The sequence below is a fragment of the Salmo trutta genome, chromosome 32 (genome assembly GCF_901001165.1).
Source record: "Salmo trutta chromosome 32, fSalTru1.1, whole genome shotgun sequence".
NCBI classification, from domain to species: Eukaryota; Metazoa; Chordata; class Actinopteri; order Salmoniformes; family Salmonidae; genus Salmo; species Salmo trutta.
In genome coordinates this window covers 40,897,876-40,916,628 of record NC_042988.1, presented here as the reverse complement: position 1 = coordinate 40,916,628, position 18,753 = coordinate 40,897,876, and the positions used below count along the sequence as shown (strand labels likewise).

At 48.5% G+C, this 18,753-nt stretch overlaps 1 protein-coding gene across 8 annotated transcripts in view; it reads right to left on the bottom strand.

Annotated features, from left to right (window-relative positions):
* Nucleotides 1–3,600: 3,600 nt before the first annotated feature.
* The window catches only part of hgs (hepatocyte growth factor-regulated tyrosine kinase substrate), a 33,218-nt gene continuing 18,065 nt past the window's right edge, over nt 3,601–18,753 (bottom strand). For 5 of the 8 annotated variants that reach the window (XM_029729132.1, XM_029729133.1, XM_029729130.1 and 2 more), the window contains exons 15-20: nt 17,728–17,900; nt 12,692–12,832; nt 8,429–8,597; nt 5,273–5,397; nt 4,268–4,456; nt 3,601–3,873 (exon numbers count right to left, since the gene is read on the bottom strand). In XM_029729132.1, the coding sequence (XP_029584992.1) occupies nt 3,778–3,873; nt 4,268–4,456; nt 5,273–5,397; nt 8,429–8,597; nt 12,692–12,832; nt 17,728–17,900 (893 nt within the window). In that variant the 3' untranslated portion in view covers nt 3,601–3,777. The remainder of the gene's footprint in view (nt 3,874–4,267; nt 4,457–5,272; nt 5,398–8,428; nt 8,598–12,691; nt 12,833–17,727; nt 17,901–18,753) is intronic. The other 3 variants (XM_029729137.1, XM_029729131.1, XM_029729138.1) reach the window with 1 other exon arrangement.

Below are 18,753 nucleotides of genomic sequence, written 5' to 3'. Positions count from 1 at the left end.
TAAAATGTGTGCCCTTTCATTTTCAGCTCCTAAATGACACTGGATCTAGACTGGTCCCAGATCTGTTTGTGCTGTATAGCCAACTCCATGACAATGCATCTAGCCTGGTCCCAGATCTGTTTGTGCTGTATAGCCAACTCCATGACACTGGATCTAGCCTGGTCCCAGATCTGTTTGTGCACTTGCCAACTGCATGGCATGGCAATGAGTGACAAGGAGTTGGCATGACAACAGACTGGCAATCAGCCTACTTCAGATTCCAAAGATAATATGACAGAAACACACAAAGCAGGTGGACAAGAGAAGATATTTATTAAATATAATCTTAAAATTACTTTAAAGAAGTCAGACAGGAGATCATTAATGATGAAGTAAAGAAGGTCAAAGATGGCATCAAAGGGGTTACAGAAGAAGTCACTGATTGGGTGTATGTTACATCCACGCACAACACATGTTCATACCCTGAAGATCTGACTACCACCACCTCTCCACTCCCGACCCACAGGGTTCTGAAAGACACTCCGAAAGGGTGGACCTCAAGTATTTTCCTGATTCCCTCCCCTAGGTCCTCTCCTCCTCAAAACATCTGACGGAAGCGGGAAACGAATTGGAGAAGAACCAAGGAAAGGAAACGAGGAACTGAGGAAATAGTTTTGTGATTAAACCGAACTTTACTGAAACTAGCACCAGAAACAAAATGGATGCCCATCTAATGTAGAGTCCCCCTCTACAGATCAGATAACGCCACCTCAGCCCTGTCTACATCTCAGCACCCACAGATACACACCTATAGGGCTCTGGTCAAAAGTAGTGCACTATATAGGAAAAAGCGTGCTATTTAGGACACACCCACAGTCAGAGGGTCTCTACTCTCTCATAGGCTGTGTTTACACAGGCAGCCCCATTCTGGGGCTTTTGCCACTAACTGATCTTTTGCCACTAATTGATCAGAATGGGGCTGCCTGTGTAAACCGCCATATAGACCTGACTGCACCCCTCTGTATAACTGCTAGTTAATATTTGGCAATGGAACTACATTTGTAATCTTAAGTTATATTCACACTAGTTCCTCCTGGAGTGTGATGCAAGGCATTGTGGTTAATGGAGTTGTTGGGAGAACCCATTATGTCAACAGTTGTGACACAGGACACCTTGAGAGTGATGGTGGTAATCTGTCTCTGGAGCTGTGGATATTGGGAATTGTAGTTCCACACTCTATGTAAGTGTTCTATTGTAGTCCCATACTGCTTCCCCTCAGCCAGTCTGATTGGTGAGAAGATAACTATCAGAAGTGTAAAAACTAATAAAAAGGTACTTTCTCCCATGTTCTCCATCAACTCAAAAAGCTATAGTGAAAAACACTACCAAGCATTACCAACATAAGACGTCTATACTCTAAAATGAGCTCTGTGTGTGTGGTGTGTGTGTGGTGTGTGTGTGTGGTGTGTGTGTGTGGTGTGTGTGGTGTGTGTGTGGTGTGTGTGGTGTGTGTGTGGTGTGTGTGTGTGGTGTGTGTGTGTGTGGTGTGTGTGGTGTGTGTGTGGTGTGTGTGTGGTGTGTGTGTGTGTGTGTGTGTGTGGTGTGTGTGTGGTGTGTGTGGTGTGTGTGGTGTGGAAAATTACCCTTGAACATAAACTCAGGAGCTTAGGAGAGGTGGGTTAGTGCATCCCTCCCTCCCTCCCTCCCTCACTAGAACCCTGGAACCTGTTGGTGCTTTCTGTGCTCCATCCTACATCTTTCTTCACTCATCCCCCATCTCCATTAACTCTCACAGCTCCTGTCAACCAAGCAGACAGTATGAAACATGTCCAATCACCACAATATGACTCCAGAAGAGTTACTGCTGTAACACATCTGCCATGTCCATGGAAATAAGGACTTTAACATGCAAACTAGCTTATACAAATATGAGAAAGGATGGTTATGGTCTTAGATTCCATTGACTCCTATCATATTTGATTTGTTCCTTTATTATATCGCTGACTAGATGAGCTTCAGATATTAGCTTCAGAAGAGAAAGACTACATACATTATCAGAGAGAGAGAGAGAGGAGAGAGAGAGGAGAGAACACTGTAGCAAAATACATTAAAAGGGAAAGTGTTTCTTCTAAGTTCAGGTAGTCCCTCCCCATCTAGGTTCCTAGTGAATACCCCTGGGGTATGCATGGTGCATAGTAACCCTACTTAACCCCTTCCTCACTCCTCTCATCCTCCATGTCAGGTGGGAGAGAGGATGGCTTGGAGGAGAGGTAACATGTCTGTTACATCACGATAACATTTCACAACATTGCCGTAACAAAACAGAAACATTGTAAGAAACGTGTGTTTGTTGGGGAATCCAGGCCATGAGCCCAGCAGAGAGAGAGAGGAGAACAGAGGAAGAGAGGTGAGGACAGAAGAGAAGAGGAGAGAGGTGAGGACAGAAGAGAAGAGGAGAGAGGTGAGGACAGAAGAGAAGAGGAGAGAGGTGAGGACAGAAGAGAAGAGGAGAGGTGAGGACAGAAGAGAAGAGGAGAGAGGTGAGGACAGAAGAGAAGAAGGGAGAGGACAGAAGAGAAGAGGTGAGAAGAGAAGAGAGGTGAGGACAGAAGAGAAGAGAGGTGAGGACAGAAGAGAAGAGAGGTGAGGACAGAAGAGAAGAGAGGTGAGGACAGAAGAGAAGAGGGGAGAAGAGAGGTGAGGACAGAAGAGAAGAGGAGAGAGGTGAGGACAGAAGAGAAGAGAGGTGAGGACAGAAGAGAAGAGGGGAGAAGAGAAGAGAGGTGAGGACAGAAGAGAAGAGAGGTGAGGACAGAAGAGAAGAGGGGAGAAGAGAGGTGAGGACAGAAGAGAAGAGGAGAGGTGAGGACAGAAGAGAAGAGGAGAGAGGTGAGGACAGAAGAGAAGAGAGGTGAGGACAGAAGAGGAGAGAGGTGAGGACAGAAGAGAAGAGAGGTGAGGACAGAAGAGAAGAGGGGAGAGGTGAGGACAGAAGAGAAGAGGAGAGAGGTGAGGACAGAAGAGAAGAGGAGAGGTGAGGACAGAAGAGAAGAGGAGAGGTGAGGACAGAAGAGAAGAGGAGAGGTGAGGACAGAAGAGAAGAGGAGAGAGGTGAGGACAGAAGAGAAGAGGAGAGAGGTGAGGACAGAAGAGAAGAAGGGAGAGGACAGAAGAGAAGAGGTGAGAAGAGAAGAGAGGTGAGGACAGAAGAGAAGAGAGGTGAGGACAGAAGAGAAGAGAGGTGAGGACAGAAGAGAAGAGAGGTGAGGACAGAAGAGAAGAGGGGAGAAGAGAGGTGAGGACAGAAGAGAAGAGAGGTGAGGACAGAAGAGAAGAGAGGTGAGGACAGAAGAGAAGAGGACAGAAGAGAAGAGAGGTGAGGACAGAAGAGAAGAGAGGTGAGGACAGAAGAGAAGAGGGGAGAAGAGAGGTGAGGACAGAAGAGAAGAGGAGAGAGGTGAGGACAGAAGAGAAGAGGAGAGAGGACAGAAGAGGAGAGAGGTGAGGACAGAAGAGAAGAGAGGTGAGGACAGAAGAGAAGAGAGGTGAGGACAGAAGAGAAGAGGGGAGAGGTGAGGACAGAAGAGAAGAGGGGAGAGGTGAGGACAGAAGAGAAGAGGAGAGAGGTGAGGACAGAAGAGAAGAGAGGTGAGGACAGAAGAGAAGAGGGGAGAAGAGAAGAGAGGTGAGAACAGAAGAGAAGAGAGGTGAGGACAGAAGAGAAGAGAGGGGGTGTAGTGTGTTGAACCCTGCCAGCAGCAGGTGGTAACGTTAAGCTGAGCTAGCCAGGTGGATGGATCAGTCAAAGGAGATGAGCTGTGCCTCGCTGCCTGGATGGACCTGCGGAGGCTGCTGCTGCTGAACCTGCTGCTGGGGGCCACCAGGGGGAGCCATCTACACAGAGAGAGACAGAAGTAGTGTGAGAGAGATTACCATCAATCCCTCACTGCAACTCCCACTACATAACACATAGAACAAGCAAGCCTCTGACATACGGAATCAGAAGTCCCCCTATAGACAGGCAACACTATGCTGAGAGAGAGAGAGAGAGAGAGAAAGAGAGAGAAAGAGAAAGAGAGAGAGAGAGAGAGAGAGAGAGAGAGAGAAAGGAGAGAGAGGAAGGAGAGAGAGGAAGGAGAGAGAGGAAGGAGAGAGAGGAAGGAGAGAGAGGAAAGAGAGAGAGGGAAGAAGAGAGGAGGGAGAGAGAGGAAGGAGAGAGAGGAAGGAGAGAGAGGAAGGAGAGAGAGGAAGGAGAGAGAGGAAGGAGACAGAAACCAAGGACTCCTACCTGTTGGTACATGGGCTGTTGTCCTGGGCCCTGCATGTAGGGTTGTTGTGGGGGCATGTTGGGGTCCTGCCCAGGTAGGGCTGCCATCATATTCTGCATGGTGTAGGGTGGAGGGTAGGCCACGTAGGACATACCGTTAGTGGGGGGAGGCTGGGACATGGGGGGCAGAGACTGGGACACCACGTTCTGCTGAGACCGATGACACAGGAAAATATTAACATTACAGACGCGGCTAACAGATGATTTAAAACCTACATGTAGAATGTATTATGATGTGTTTATAACCTATTATAACACTAGTCATGAGCCGTTTGACTCCCTTTATAAACATCACATTATGATGCTAAATAAGGAGGAGCCACGTTGAGAAACAAAATGAAAGAGTGACATGAAGCCTGAAGCACATTTTAAAAGGACTCCAGGTAAAGCGGTACCGGAGCACCAAGTCTAGGACCAAAAGGCTCCTTAACAGCTTCTACCCCCAAGTCATGAGACTCCTGAACAGCTAATCAAAGGGCTACCCAGACCCCTCTTTTACACTGCTGCTACTCTGTTTATTATCTATGTATAGTCACTTTAACTCTACCTACATGTACATATTACCTCAACTAACCGGTGCCCCCACACATTGACTCTGTACCGGTACCCCCCTGTATATAGCCTCACTTGTTATTTTGCTGCTGCTGTTTAATTATTTGTTACTTTTATTTTCTATTGTTTTACTTAACTCTTAATTATTTTCTTAAAACAGCATTGTTGGTTAAGGTCTTGTAAATAAGCATTTCACTGTAAGGTGCTACACCTGTTGTACATTTGATTTGATCTGACGGTGTATTGCTGAGCCTCTCATTGGGACATGACATCAGGCATTACATCATGTAGTTCACATTAAGGAGGAAACCTAGTTACCTAGACGACGAACTCCGTATGAGGAAGTCCACTACCACGTTTCCATTTCAACACCAATAGTATTGTAACAGGCATGACACTCCCCTCTGTCCTCACCTGGTATCCCTGTGTGGGTGTGGCCTGGTAGTTAGAGTAGGCAGGGCTAGTGGTGGGCGGGGCCTGGCCAGGGGGTGCAGGCTGCCCATTGGTTCCTGCAGGCTGGTACATGTACATGTTGGGGTCTGGAGCAGGGAGGCAAACACAGGAGCGTCATGTTACAGAAGGTCAACGTACACAATATATACAAAAGTATGTGGACATCCCTTCAAGTTAGTGGATTCGGCTATTTCAGCCACACCCGCTGCTGACAGGTGTATAAAATCAAGCACACAGCCATGCAATCTCCATGGACAAACATTGGCAGTAGAATGGCCTTACTGAAGAGCTCAGTGACTTTCAACGTGGCACCGTCATAGGATGCCACCTTTCCAACAAGTCAGTTTGTCACATTTCTGCCCTGCTAGAACTGCCCCGGTCAACTATTGGTGCTGTTATTGTGAAGTGGAAACATCGAAAGAGCTCAAGCTCACAGAACGGGACCGCTGAAGCGCGTAAAAATCGCCTGTCCTCAATTGCAAGACTCACTACCGAGTTCCAAACTGCCTCTGGAAGCAACGTCAGCACAAGAACTTCATGAAATGGGTTTCCGTGGCCGAGCAGCCGCACACAAGACTAAGATCACCATGTGCAATGGGTTTGGCGGATGCCAGGAGAATGCTAACTGTTTCAATGGATAGTGCCAACTGTAAAGGTTCATGAAGGAGGAATAATGGTGGCAACAGTTTGGGGAAGGGCCTTTGGGGAAGGCCCTTTCCTGTTAAGGCATGACAATGCCCCCGAGCACAAAGCCAGGTCCATACAGAAATGGTTTGTCGAGATCGGTGTGGAAGAACTTGACTAGCCTGCACTAACCTCAACCCCATCGAACGCCTTTGGGATGAATTGGAACGCTGACTGAGAGCCCGGCCTAATCGCACAAAATCAGTGCCCGACCTAGCCTGGAACCAAGTCCCCGCAGCCATGTTCCAACATCTAGTGGAAAGCCTTCCCAGAAGAGTGGAAGCTGTTATAGCTGCCATGTTCCAACATCTAGTGGAAAGCCTTCCCTGAAGAGTGGAGGCTGTTATAGCAGCCATGTTCCAACATCTAGTGGAAAGCCTTCCCTGAAGAGTGGAGGCTGTTATAGCTGCCATGTTCCAACATCTAGTGGAAAGCTTTCCCAGAAGAGTGGAAGCTGTTATAGCAGCCATGTTCCAACATCTAGTGGAAAGCCTTCCCTGAAGAGTGGAGGCTGTTATAGCAGCCATGTTCCAACATCTAGTGGAAAGCCTTCCCAGAAGAGTGGAAGCTGTTATAGCAGCCATGTTCCAACATCTAGTGGAAAGCCTTCCCAGAAGAGTGGAGGCTGTTATAGCAGCCATGTTCCAACATCTAGTGGAAAGCCTTCCCTGAAGAGTGGAGGCTGTTATAGCATCAAAGGGGAGGAACAACCCTGATTCCACTCCTGATTCTGAGACACTCAAGCATTTATCCTGGTCCAAGATCTGTTTGTGCCATCTTGCCACTCCTTGTAATGCATTGCCACATCAAACAAGCAAGAAAGCAGAAACATGCTGGCCCCCAGACTAACTACCATGCTATTCAACAAGACATGCTGGCCCCTAGACTAACTACCATGCTATTCAACAAGACATGCTGGCCCCTAGACTAACTACCATGCTATTCAACAAGACATGCTGGCCCCTAGACTAACTACCATGCTATTCAACAAGACATGCTGGCCCCCAGACTAACTACCATGCTATTCAACAAGACATGCTGGCCCCTAGACTAACTACCATGCTATTCAACAAGACATGCTGGCCCCTAGACTAACTACCATGCTATTCAACAAGACATGCTGGCCCCCAGACTAACTACCATGCTATTCAACAAGACATGCTGGCCCCCAGACTAACTACCATGCTATTCAACAAGACATGCTGGCCCCCAGACTAACTACCATGCTACTCAACAAGACATGCTGGCCCCCAGGCTAACTACCATGCTATTCAACAAGACATGCTGGCCCCCAGACTAACTACCATGCTATTCAACAAGACATGCTGGCCCCCAGACTAACTACCATGCTTTTCAACAAGACATGCTGGCCCCCAGGCTAACTACCATGCTATTCAACAAGACATGCTGGCCCCCAGGATAACTACCATGCTATTCAACAAGACATGCTGGCCCCCAGGCTAACTACCATGCTATTCAACAAGACATGCTGGCCCCCAGGCTAACTACCATGCTATTCAACAAGACATGCTGGCCCCCAGGCTAACTACCATGCTATTCAACAAGACATGCTGGCCCCTAGACTAATTACCACGCTATTCAACAAGACAAGCTGGCCCCTAGACTAACTACCATGCTATTCAACAAGACATGCTGGCCCCCAGGATAACTACCATGCTATTCAACAAGACATGCTGGCCCCCAGACTAACTACCATGCTATTCAACAAGACATGCTGGCCCCCAGGATAACTACCATGCTATTCAACAAGACATGCTGGCCCCTAGACTAACTACCATGCTATTCAACAAGACATGCTGGCCCCCTAGACTAACTACCATGCTATTCAACAAGACATGCTGGCCCCCAGGCTAACTACTATGCTATTCAACAAGACATGCTGGCCCCCAGGCTAACTACCATACTATTCAACAAGACATGCTGGCCCCCAGGCTAACTACCATGCTATTCAACAAGACATGCTGGCCCCCAGGCTAACTACCATGCTATTCAACAAGACATGCTGGCCCCTAGACTAACTACCATGCTATTCAACAAGACAAGCTGGCCCCTAGACTAACTACCATGCTATTCAACAAGACATGCTGGCCCCTAGACTAACTACCATGCTATTCAACAAGACATGCTGGCCCCTAGACTAACTACCATGCTATTCAACAAGACATGCTGGCCCCTAGACTAACTACCATGCTATTCAACAAGACATGCTGGCCCCCAGGCTAACTACCATGCTATTCAACAAGACATGCTGGCCCCCAGGCTAACTACCATGCTATTCAACAAGACATGCTGGCCCCTAGACTAACTACCATGCTATTCAACAAGACATGCTGGCCCCTAGACTAACTACCATGCTATTCAACAAGACAAACATTTGTTTAAAGCATTTGACTCATTGGGGTCTGTACTAACCTGGAGGCATGGCCTGGTACTGTCCTGGTCCAGGCTGGTTCATGTAGACGTTGTGCATGGGCGACCCCTCCACTGACCCTGAGGGGCTAAAGGTGCCTGGGTAACTGGGGGGTCCCCCCGGCTGCCCGTACCCCACCCCTCCTGCCACGTTAGGGGGCAAAGACTGCATCTAGGGTGAAAAGGAGAGGAATTTACACAAGAGCTGGACCAAAAGAACAGCCACTAGGTAAACGCCAGGTAAAACACCTGCAGCAACCATTTACACAGAACCTCTATAGACTAACAGTGTCGTGACACGCCTGCCCCAAGGCTCTGTACGAAGACTAACTCCCCTGTGTGGCGGCCAGCGAGAAGGCCTCCTCCCTGTGTGGCGGCCAGCGAGAAGGCCTCCTCCCCTGTGTGCCGGCCAGAGAGGAGGCCTCCTCCCCTGTGTGCCGGCCAGAGAGGCCTCCTCCCCTGTGTGCCGGCCAGAGAGGAGGCCTCCTCCCCTGTGTGCCGGCCAGAGAGGAGGCCTCCTCCCCTGTGTGCCGGCCAGAGAGGAGGCCTCCTCCCCTGTGTGCCGGCCAGAGAGGAGGCCTCCTCCCCTGTGTGCCGGCCAGAGAGGAGGCCTCCTCCCCTGTGTGCCGGCCAGAGAGGAGGCCTCCTCCCCTGTGTGCCGGCCAGAGAGGAGGCCTCCTCCCCTGTGTGCCGGCCAGAGAGGAGGCCTCCTCCCCTGTGTGCCGGCCAGAGAGGAGGCCTCCTCCCTGTGTGCCGGCCAGAGAGAAGGCCTCCTCCCGTGTGCCGGCCAGAGAGAAGGCCTCCTCCCCTGTGTGCCGGCCAGAGAGAAGACCTCCTCCCCTGTGTGCCGGCCAGAGAGGAGGCCTCCTCCCCTGTGTGCCGGCCAGAGAGAAGGCCTCCTCCCCTGTGTGCCGGCCAGAGAGAAGGCCTCCTCCCCTGTGTGCCGGCCAGAGAGAAGGGTATAGTGTGGTGTCTACCTGTGGGTAGGGCATGGTATAGTATAGTGTAGTATAGTGTCTACCTGTGGGTAGGGTATAGTATAGTGTCTACCTGTGGGTAGGGCATGGTATAGTATAGTATAGTGTCTACCTGTGGGTAGGACATAGTATAGTATAGTATAGTGTCTACCTGTGGGTAGGGCATAGTATAGTATAGTATAGTATAGTATAGTGTCTACCTGTGGGTAGGGCATGGTATAGTATAGTATAGTATAGTGTCTACCTGTGGGTAGGGTATAGTATAGTGTCTACCTGTGGGTAGGGCATGGTATAGTATAGTATAGTGTCTACCTGTGGGTAGGACATAGTATAGTATAGTATAGTGTCTACCTGTGGGTAGGACATGGTATAGTATAGTATAGTATAGTATAGTGTCTACCTGTGGGTAGGGCATGGTATAGTATAGTGTAGTGTCTACCTGTGGGTAGGACATAGTATAGTATAGTATAGTGTCTACCTGTGGGTAGGGCATAGTATAGTATAGTATAGTATAGTATAGTGTCTACCTGTGGGTAGGGCATGGTATAGTATAGTATAGTATAGTGTCTACCTGTGGGTATAGTATAGTATAGTGTCTACCTGTGGGTAGGGCATGGTATAGTGTCTACCTGTGGGTAGGGTATAGTATAGTATAGTGTACCTGTGGGTAGGGTATAGTATAGTGTCTACATGTGGGTAGGGTATAGTATAGTGTCTACCTGTGTGTAGGGCATGGTATAGTGTCTACCTGTGGGTAGGGCATGGTATAGTGTCTACCTGTGGGTAGGGTATAGTATAGTGTCTACCTGTGGGTAGGGTATAGTATAGTATAGTATAGTGTCTACCTGTGGGTAGGGTATAGTATAGTGTCTACCTGTGGGTAGGGTATAGTATAGTATAGTATAGTGTCTACCTGTGGGTAGGGTATAGTATAGTGTCTACCTGTGGGTAGGGTATAGTATAGTATAGTATAGTGTCTACCTGTGGGTAGGGTATAGTATAGTGTCTACCTGTGGGTAGGGTATAGTATAGTATAGTATAGTGTCTACCTGTGGGTAGGGTATAGTATAGTGTCTACCTGTGGGTAGGGTATAGTATAGTATAGTGTCTACCTGTGGGTAGGGTATAGTATAGTGTCTACCTGTGGGTAGGGTATAGTATAGTGTCTACCTGTGGGTAGGGTATAGTATAGTGTCTACCTGTGGGTAGGGTATAGTATAGTGTCTACCTGTGGGTAGGGTATAGTATAGTGTCTACCTGTGGGTAGGGTATAGTATAGTGTCTACCTGGGTAGGGCATGGTATAGTGTAGTGTCTACCTGTGGGTAGAGCATGGTATAGTATAGTGTCTACCTGTGGGTAGGGCATGGTATAGTGTAGTGTCTACCTGTGGGTAGAGCATGGTATAGTATAGTGTCTACCTGTGGGTAGGGTATAGTATAGTGTCTACCTGTGGGTAGGGCATGGTATAGTATAGTGTCTACCTGTGGGTAGGGTATAGTATAGTGTCTACATGTGGGTAGGGTATAGTATAGTGTCTACCTGTGGGTAGGGTATAGTATAGTGTCTACCTGTGGGTAGGGTATAGTATAGTGTCTACCTGTGGGTAGGGTATAGTATAGTGTCTACCTGTGGGTAGGGTATAGTATAGTGTCTACCTGTGGGTATGGTATAGTATAGTGTCTACCTGTGGGTAGGGCATGGTATAGTGTCTACCTGTGGGTAGGGCATGGTATAGTATAGTGTAGTGTAGTGTCTACCTGTGGGTAGGGTATAGTATAGTGTCTACCTGTGGGTAGGGTATAGTATAGTGTCTACCTGTGGGTAGGGCATGGTATAGTGTCTACCTGTGGGTAGGGTATAGTATAGTGTCTACATGTGGGTAGGACATGGTATAGTATAGTGTCTACCTGTGGGTAGGGTATAGTATAGTGTCTACCTGTGGGTAGGGTATAGTATAGTGTAGTGTCTACCTGTGGGTATAGTATAGTATAGTGTCTACCTGTGGGTAGGGCATGGTATAGTATAGTGTAGTGTCTACCTGTGGGTAGGGTATAGTATAGTGTCTACCTGTGGGTAGGGTATAGTATAGTGTCTACCTGTGGGTATGGTATAGTATAGTGTCTACCTGTGGGTAGAGCATGGTATAGTATAGTATAGTGTCTACCTGTGGGTAGGGTATAGTATAGTGTCTACCTGTGGGTAGGGCATGGTATAGTGTCTACCTGTGTGTAGGGCATGGTATAGTGTCTACCTGTGGGTAGGACATGGTATAGTGTCTACCTGTGGGTAGGGTATAGTATAGTGTCTACCTGTGGGTAGGGCATGGTATAGTATAGTGTCTACCTGTGGGTAGGGTATAGTATAGTGTCTACCTGTGGGTAGGGTATAGTATAGTGTCTACCTGTGGGTAGGGTATAGTATAGTGTCTACCTGTGGGTAGGGTATAGTATAGTGTCTACCTGTGGGTAGGGTATAGTATAGTGTCTACCTGTGGGTAGGGCATGGTATAGTATAGTGTCTACCTGTGGGTAGGGTATAGTATAGTGTCTACCTGTGGGTAGGGTATAGTATAGTGTCTACCTGTGGGTAGGGCATGGTATAGTATAGTGTCTACCTGTGGGTAGGGTATAGTATAGTGTCTACCTGTGGGTAGGGTATAGTATAGTGTAGTGTCTACCTGTGGGTATAGTATAGTATAGTGTCTACCTGTGGGTAGGGCATGGTATAGTGTCTACCTGTGGGTAGGGCATGGTATAGTATAGTGTAGTATAGTGTCTACCTGTGGGTAGGGTATAGTATAGTGTCTACCTGTGGGTAGGGCATGGTATAGTGTCTACCTGTGGGTAGGGCATGGTATAGTGTCTACCTGTGGGTAGGGCATGGTATAGTGTCTACCTGTGGGTAGGGCATGGTATAGTGTCTACCTGTGGGTAGGGCATGGTATAGTGTAGTGTCTACCTGTGGGTAGGGCATGGTATAGTGTCTACCTGTGGGTAGGGTATAGTATAGTGTCTACCTGTGGGTAGGGCATGGTATAGTATAGTGTCTACCTGTGGGTAGGGTATAGTATAGTGTCTACCTGTGGGTAGGGCATGGTATAGTATAGTGTCTACCTGTGGGTAGGGTATAGTATAGTGTCTACCTGTGGGTAGGGCATGGTATAGTGTCTACCTGTGGGTAGGGCATGGTATAGTGTCTACCTGTCGGTAGGGTATAGTATAGTGTCTACCTGTCGGTAGGGCATGGTATAGTGTCTACCTGTCGGTAGGGCATGGTATAGTGTCTACCTGTGGGTAGGCCATGGGGAAGGCAGGCATCTGGGCTCTCATCTGGATGGTGTGTTTCTGTTGCTCCAGCCTCATCTGTCTCTCCTTCTCCTGCTCCTGGAGCCGCTGGATGGCCAGCTGACGCTGCATCTCTAGGTACTCCTGAAACAGTCACCACATCAGACACCATATACCACCTAACAGGCTGACGCTGCATCTCTAGGTACTCCTGAAACAGTCACCACATCAGACACCATATACCACCTAACAGGCTGACGCTGCATCTCTAGGTACTCCTGAAACACAGTCACTACATCAGACACCATATACCACCTAACAGGCTGATGCTGCATCTCTAGGTACTCCTGAAACACAGTCACCACATCAGACACCATATACCACCTAACAGGCTGATGCTGCATACCTCATCACGTTACTAACCCCCACTGCAGAACAACCCATACCTCATGTGACTAACCCCCTACTGCAGAACAAACTATACCTCATCATGTTACTAACCCCCTACTGCAGAGCAACCTATACCTCATCATGTTACTAACCCCCACTGCAGAACAACCCATACCTCATGTGACTAACCCCCTACTGCAGAACAACCTATACCTCATCATGTTACTAACTCCCTACTGCAGAACAACCTATACCTCATCACGTGACTAACCCCCTACTGCAGAACAACCCATACCTCATGTGACTAACCCCCTACTGCAGAACAACCTATACCTCATCACGTGACTAACCCCCTACTGCAGAACAACCTATACCTCATCACGTGACTAACCCCCTACTGCAGAACAACCCATACCTCATGTGACTAACCCCCTACTGCAGAACAACCCATACCTCATCATGTGACTAACCTCCTACTGCAGAACAACCTATACCTCATCACGACTAACCTCCTACTGCAGAACAACCTATACCTCATGTGACTAAATCCCTACTGAATCTCAGGGTTCAAATTATTCTATTAAAAAGGTCCAATGCAGCCGTTTTTATCTCAACATCAAATCATTTCTGGTTAACAATTAACTACCTTACCGTGATTGTTGTCAATTAAAATAGTCAAAAAAGATGCAAGAATTGCTATTGGCAGAGAGATTTGGAACTCGTCCTTATTGGTCTATTAACCAAATGTGCAACCTGGTGAGTCACCAGGCAGGCCAAAACGCCATCCCACCAAAACATAAACAGCTCTTACACTAAAATGGCATTGCCATTTCACACTATTATTCCAACCTCATAGTGTGGACATGTATAGAAAACACAGGGAAATCACGTTTTTTACTGCACTGGGCCTTTAAATATTCTACAGCTGATCTGTTCTACACAATATATCTGAACAGACTCCCAGCCCTGTTGTTCTCCAGTCTGTTACCTGTTACTATCTGTAATAGTACCCCTCCTAAACAGACTCCCAGCCCTGTTGTTCCCCAGTCTGTTACCTGTTACTATCTGTAATAGTACCCCTCCTAAACAGACTCCCAGCCCTGTTGTTCCCCAGTCTGTTACCTGTTACTATCTGTAATAGTACCCCTCCTAAACAGACTCCCAGCCCTGTTGTTCCCCAGTCTGTTACCTGTTACTATCTGTAATAGCACCCCTCCTAAACAGACTCCCAGCCCTGTTGTTCCCCAGTCTGTTACCTGTTACTATCTGTAATAGCACCCCTCCTAAACAGACTCCCAGCCCTGTTGTTCCCCAGTCTGTTACTATCTGTAATAGTACCCCTCCTAAACAGACTCCCAGCCCTGTTGTTCCCCAGTCTGTTACTATCTGTAATAGCACCCCTCCTAAACAGACTCCCAGCCCTGTTGTCCCCCAGTCTGTTACTATCTGTAATAGTACCCCTCCTAAACAGACTCCCAGCCCTGTTGTTCCCCAGTCTGTTACTATCTGTAATAGTACCCCTCCTAAACAGACTCCCAGCCCTGTTGTTCCCCAGTCTGTTACTATCTGTAATAGCACCCCTCCTAAACAGACTCCCAGCCCTGTTGTTCCCCAGTCTGTTACTATCTGTAATAGTAGCCCCTCCTAAACAGCCTCCCAGCCCTGTTGTTCCCCAGTCTGTTACTATCTGTAATAGTACCCCTCCTAAACAGACTCCCAGCCCTGTTGTTCTCCAGTCTGTTACCTGTTACTATCTGTAATAGTACCCCTCCTAAACAGACTCCCAGCCCTGTTGTTCCCCAGTCTGTTACTATCTGTAATAGTACCCCTCCTAAACAGACTCCCAGCCCTGTTGTTCCCCAGTCTGTTACTATCTGTAATAGTACCCCCTCCTAAACAGACTCCCAGCCCTGTTGTTCCCCAGTCTGTTACTATCTGTAATAGTACCCCTCCTAAACAGACTCCCAGCCCTGTTGTTCCCCAGTCTGTTACTATCTGTAATAGCACCCCTCCTAAACAGACTCCCAGCCCTGTTGTTCCCCAGTCTGTTACTATCTGTAATAGCACCCCTCCTAAACAGACTCCCAGCCCTGTTGTTCTCCAGTCTGTTACCTGTTACTATCTGTAATAGTACCCCTCCTAAACAGACTCCCAGCCCTGTTGTTCCCCAGTCTGTTACTATCTGTAATAGTACCCCTCCTAAACAGACTCCCAGCCCTGTTGTTCCCCAGTCTGTTACTATCTGTAATAGCACCCCTCCTAAACAGACTCCCAGCCCTGTTGTTCCCCAGTCTGTTACCTGTTACTATCTGTAATAGTACCCCTCCTAAACAGACTCCCAGCCCTGTTGTTCCCCAGTCTGTTACTATCTGTAATAGCACCCCTCCTAAACAGACTCCCAGCCCTGTTGTTCCCCAGTCTGTTACTATCTGTAATAGCACCCCTCCTAAACAGACTCCCAGCCCTGTTGTTCCCCAGTCTGTTACTATCTGTAATAGTACCCCTCCTAAACAGACTCCCAGCCCTGTTGTTCCCCAGTCTGTTACTATCTGTAATAGCACCCCTCCTAAACAGACTCCCAGCCCTGTTGTTCCCCAGTCTGTTACTATCTGTAATAGTACCCCTCCTAAACAGACTCCCAGCCCTGTTGTTCCCCAGTCTGTTACTATCTGTAATAGTACCCCTCCTAAACAGACTCCCAGCCCTGTTGTTCTCCAGTCTGTTACCTGTTACTATCTGTAATAGCACCCCTCCTAAACAGACTCCCAGCCCTGTTGTTCCCCAGTCTGTTACTATCTGTAATAGTACCCCTCCTAAACAGACTCCCAGCCCTGTTGTTCCCCAGTCTGTTACTATCTGTAATAGTACCCCTCCTAAACAGACTCCCAGCCCTGTTGTTCCCCAGTCTGTTACTATCTGTAATAGCACCCCTCCTAAACAGACTCCCAGCCCTGTTGTTCCCCAGTCTGTTACTATCTGTAATAGTACCCCTCCTAAACAGACTCCCAGCCCTGTTGTTCCCCAGTCTGTCACCTGTTACTATCTGTAATAGCACCCCTCCTAAACAGACTCCCAGCCCTGTTGTTCCCCAGTCTGTTACCTGTTACTATCTGTAATAGCACCCCTCCTAAACAGACTCCCAGCCCTGTTGTTCCCCAGTCTGTTACTATCTGTAATAGTACCCCTCCTAAACAGACTCCCAGCCCTGTTGTTCCCCAGTCTGTTACTATCTGTAATAGTACCCCTCCTAAACAGACTCCCAGCCCTGTTGTTCCCCAGTCTGTTACTATCTGTAATAGTACCCCTCCTAAACAGACTCCCAGCCCTGTTGTTCCCCAGTCTGTTACTATCTGTAATAGTACCCCTCCTAAACAGACTCCCAGCCCTGTTGTTCTCCAGTCTGTTACTATCTGTAATAGCACCCCTCCTAAACAGACTCCCAGCCCTGTTGTTCCCCAGTCTGTTACTATCTGTAATAGTACCCCTCCTAAACAGACTCCCAGCCCTGTTGTTCCCCAGTCTGTTACTATCTGTAATAGTACCCCTCCTAAACAGACTCCCAGCCCTGTTGTTCCCCAGTCTGTTACTATCTGTAATAGTACCCCTCCTAAACAGACTCCCAGCCCTGTTGTCCCCCAGTCTGTTACTATCTGTAATAGTACCCCTCCTAAACAGACTCCCAGCCCTGTTGTTCCCCAGTCTGTTACTATCTGTAATAGTACCCCTCCTAAACAGACTCCCAGCCCTGTTGTTCTCCAGTCTGTTACCTGTTACTATCTGTAATAGCACCCCTCCTAAACAGACTCCCAGCCCTGTTGTTCCCCAGTCTGTTACTATCTGTAATAGTACCCCTCCTAAACAGACTCCCAGCCCTGTTGTTCCCCAGTCTGTTACTATCTGTAATAGTACCCCTCCTAAACAGACTCCCAGCCCTGTTGTTCCCCAGTCTGTCACCTGTTACTATCTGTAATAGTACCCCTCCTAAACAGACTCCCAGCCCTGTTGTTCCCCAGTCTGTTACTATCTGTAATAGTACCCCTCCTAAACAGACTCCCAGCCCTGTTGTTCCCCAGTCTGTTACTATCTGTAATAGTACCCCTCCTAAACAGACTCCCAGCCCTGTTGTTCCCCAGTCTGTTACCTGTTACTATCTGTAATAGTACCCCTCCTAAACAGACTCCCAGCCCTGTTGTTCCCCAGTCTGTCACCTGTTACTATCTGTAATAGTACCCCTCCTAAACAGACTCCCAGCCCTGTTGTTCCCCAGTCTGTTACTATCTGTAATAGTACCCCTCCTAAACAGACTCCCAGCCCTGTTGTTCCCCAGTCTGTTACTATCTGTAATAGTACCCCTCCTAAACAGACTCCCAGCCCTGTTGTTCCCCAGTCTGTTACTATCTGTAATAGCACCCCTCCTAAACAGACTCCCAGCCCTGTTGTTCCCCAGTCTGTTACCTGTTACTATCTGTAATAGCACCCCTCCTAAACAGACTCCCAGCCCTGTTGTTCCCCAGTCTGTTACTATCTGTAATAGTACCCCTCCTAAACAGACTCCCAGCCCTGTTGTTCCCCAGTCTGTTACCTGTTACTATCTGTAATAGTACCCCTCCTAAACAGACTCCCAGCCCTGTTGTTCTCCAGTCTGTCACCTGTTTCTTCTGTCTCATGATCTCTAGTTTCTGGGCCAGCTGGATCTGTCTCTGTCTCTCTGCCTCCTCGGCAGCACGACGCAGCTTCTCTCTGTGTTCGTCTCGTAGGGCGTTCAGGGCGGCTCTCGCATCACGCACCTGGGCCAGCTTGTCCTGCAGACCCTCGTAGTACACTGGCAGACAGACAGACATGGAGATGTTTAGTTAGACAGCGGTTAAACGTTACAGGACCAAGACAACAAACATGGTAAACCAACAAGCAGACAGACTTGCTCACGGTTTCAGCAAGCGTTAGGCCGGGATTCAATCCAATCACAGATTTGGACAATATGCCATTTATAGGACATTCCTGATTGAGACATTGTTTACAGTGAATGTGTTCTCCACGAACATGGGAACAGAGTGTTTAAAACATGCATTGCAGACAAAGCGCGATCAAATTGAATCCAGACTTCAGAGAATCTCTCTTACAAAAGTCACACACAGAACCAACCCCCCACCACACACTCACACACACACAGAACCAACCCCCCACCACACACTCACACACACACAGAACCAACCCCCCCACCACACACACAGAACCAACCCCCCACCACACACTCACACACACACACAGAACCAACCCCCCACCACACACACAGAACCAACCCCCCACCACACACACAGAACCAACCCCCCACCACACACACACACACACACACACACAGAACCAACCCCCCCACCACACACACACACACAGAACCAACCCCCCACCACACACACACACACACAGAACCAACCCCCCACCACACACACACACACACAGAACCAACCCCCCACCACACACACACACACACACACACACAGAACCAACCCCCCACCACACACACAGAACCAACCCCCCACCACACACACAGAACCAACCCCCCACCACACACACACACACAGAACCAACCCCCCACCACACACACACACACAGAACCAACCCCCCCACCACACACACACACACAGAACCAACCCCCCACCACACACACACACACACAC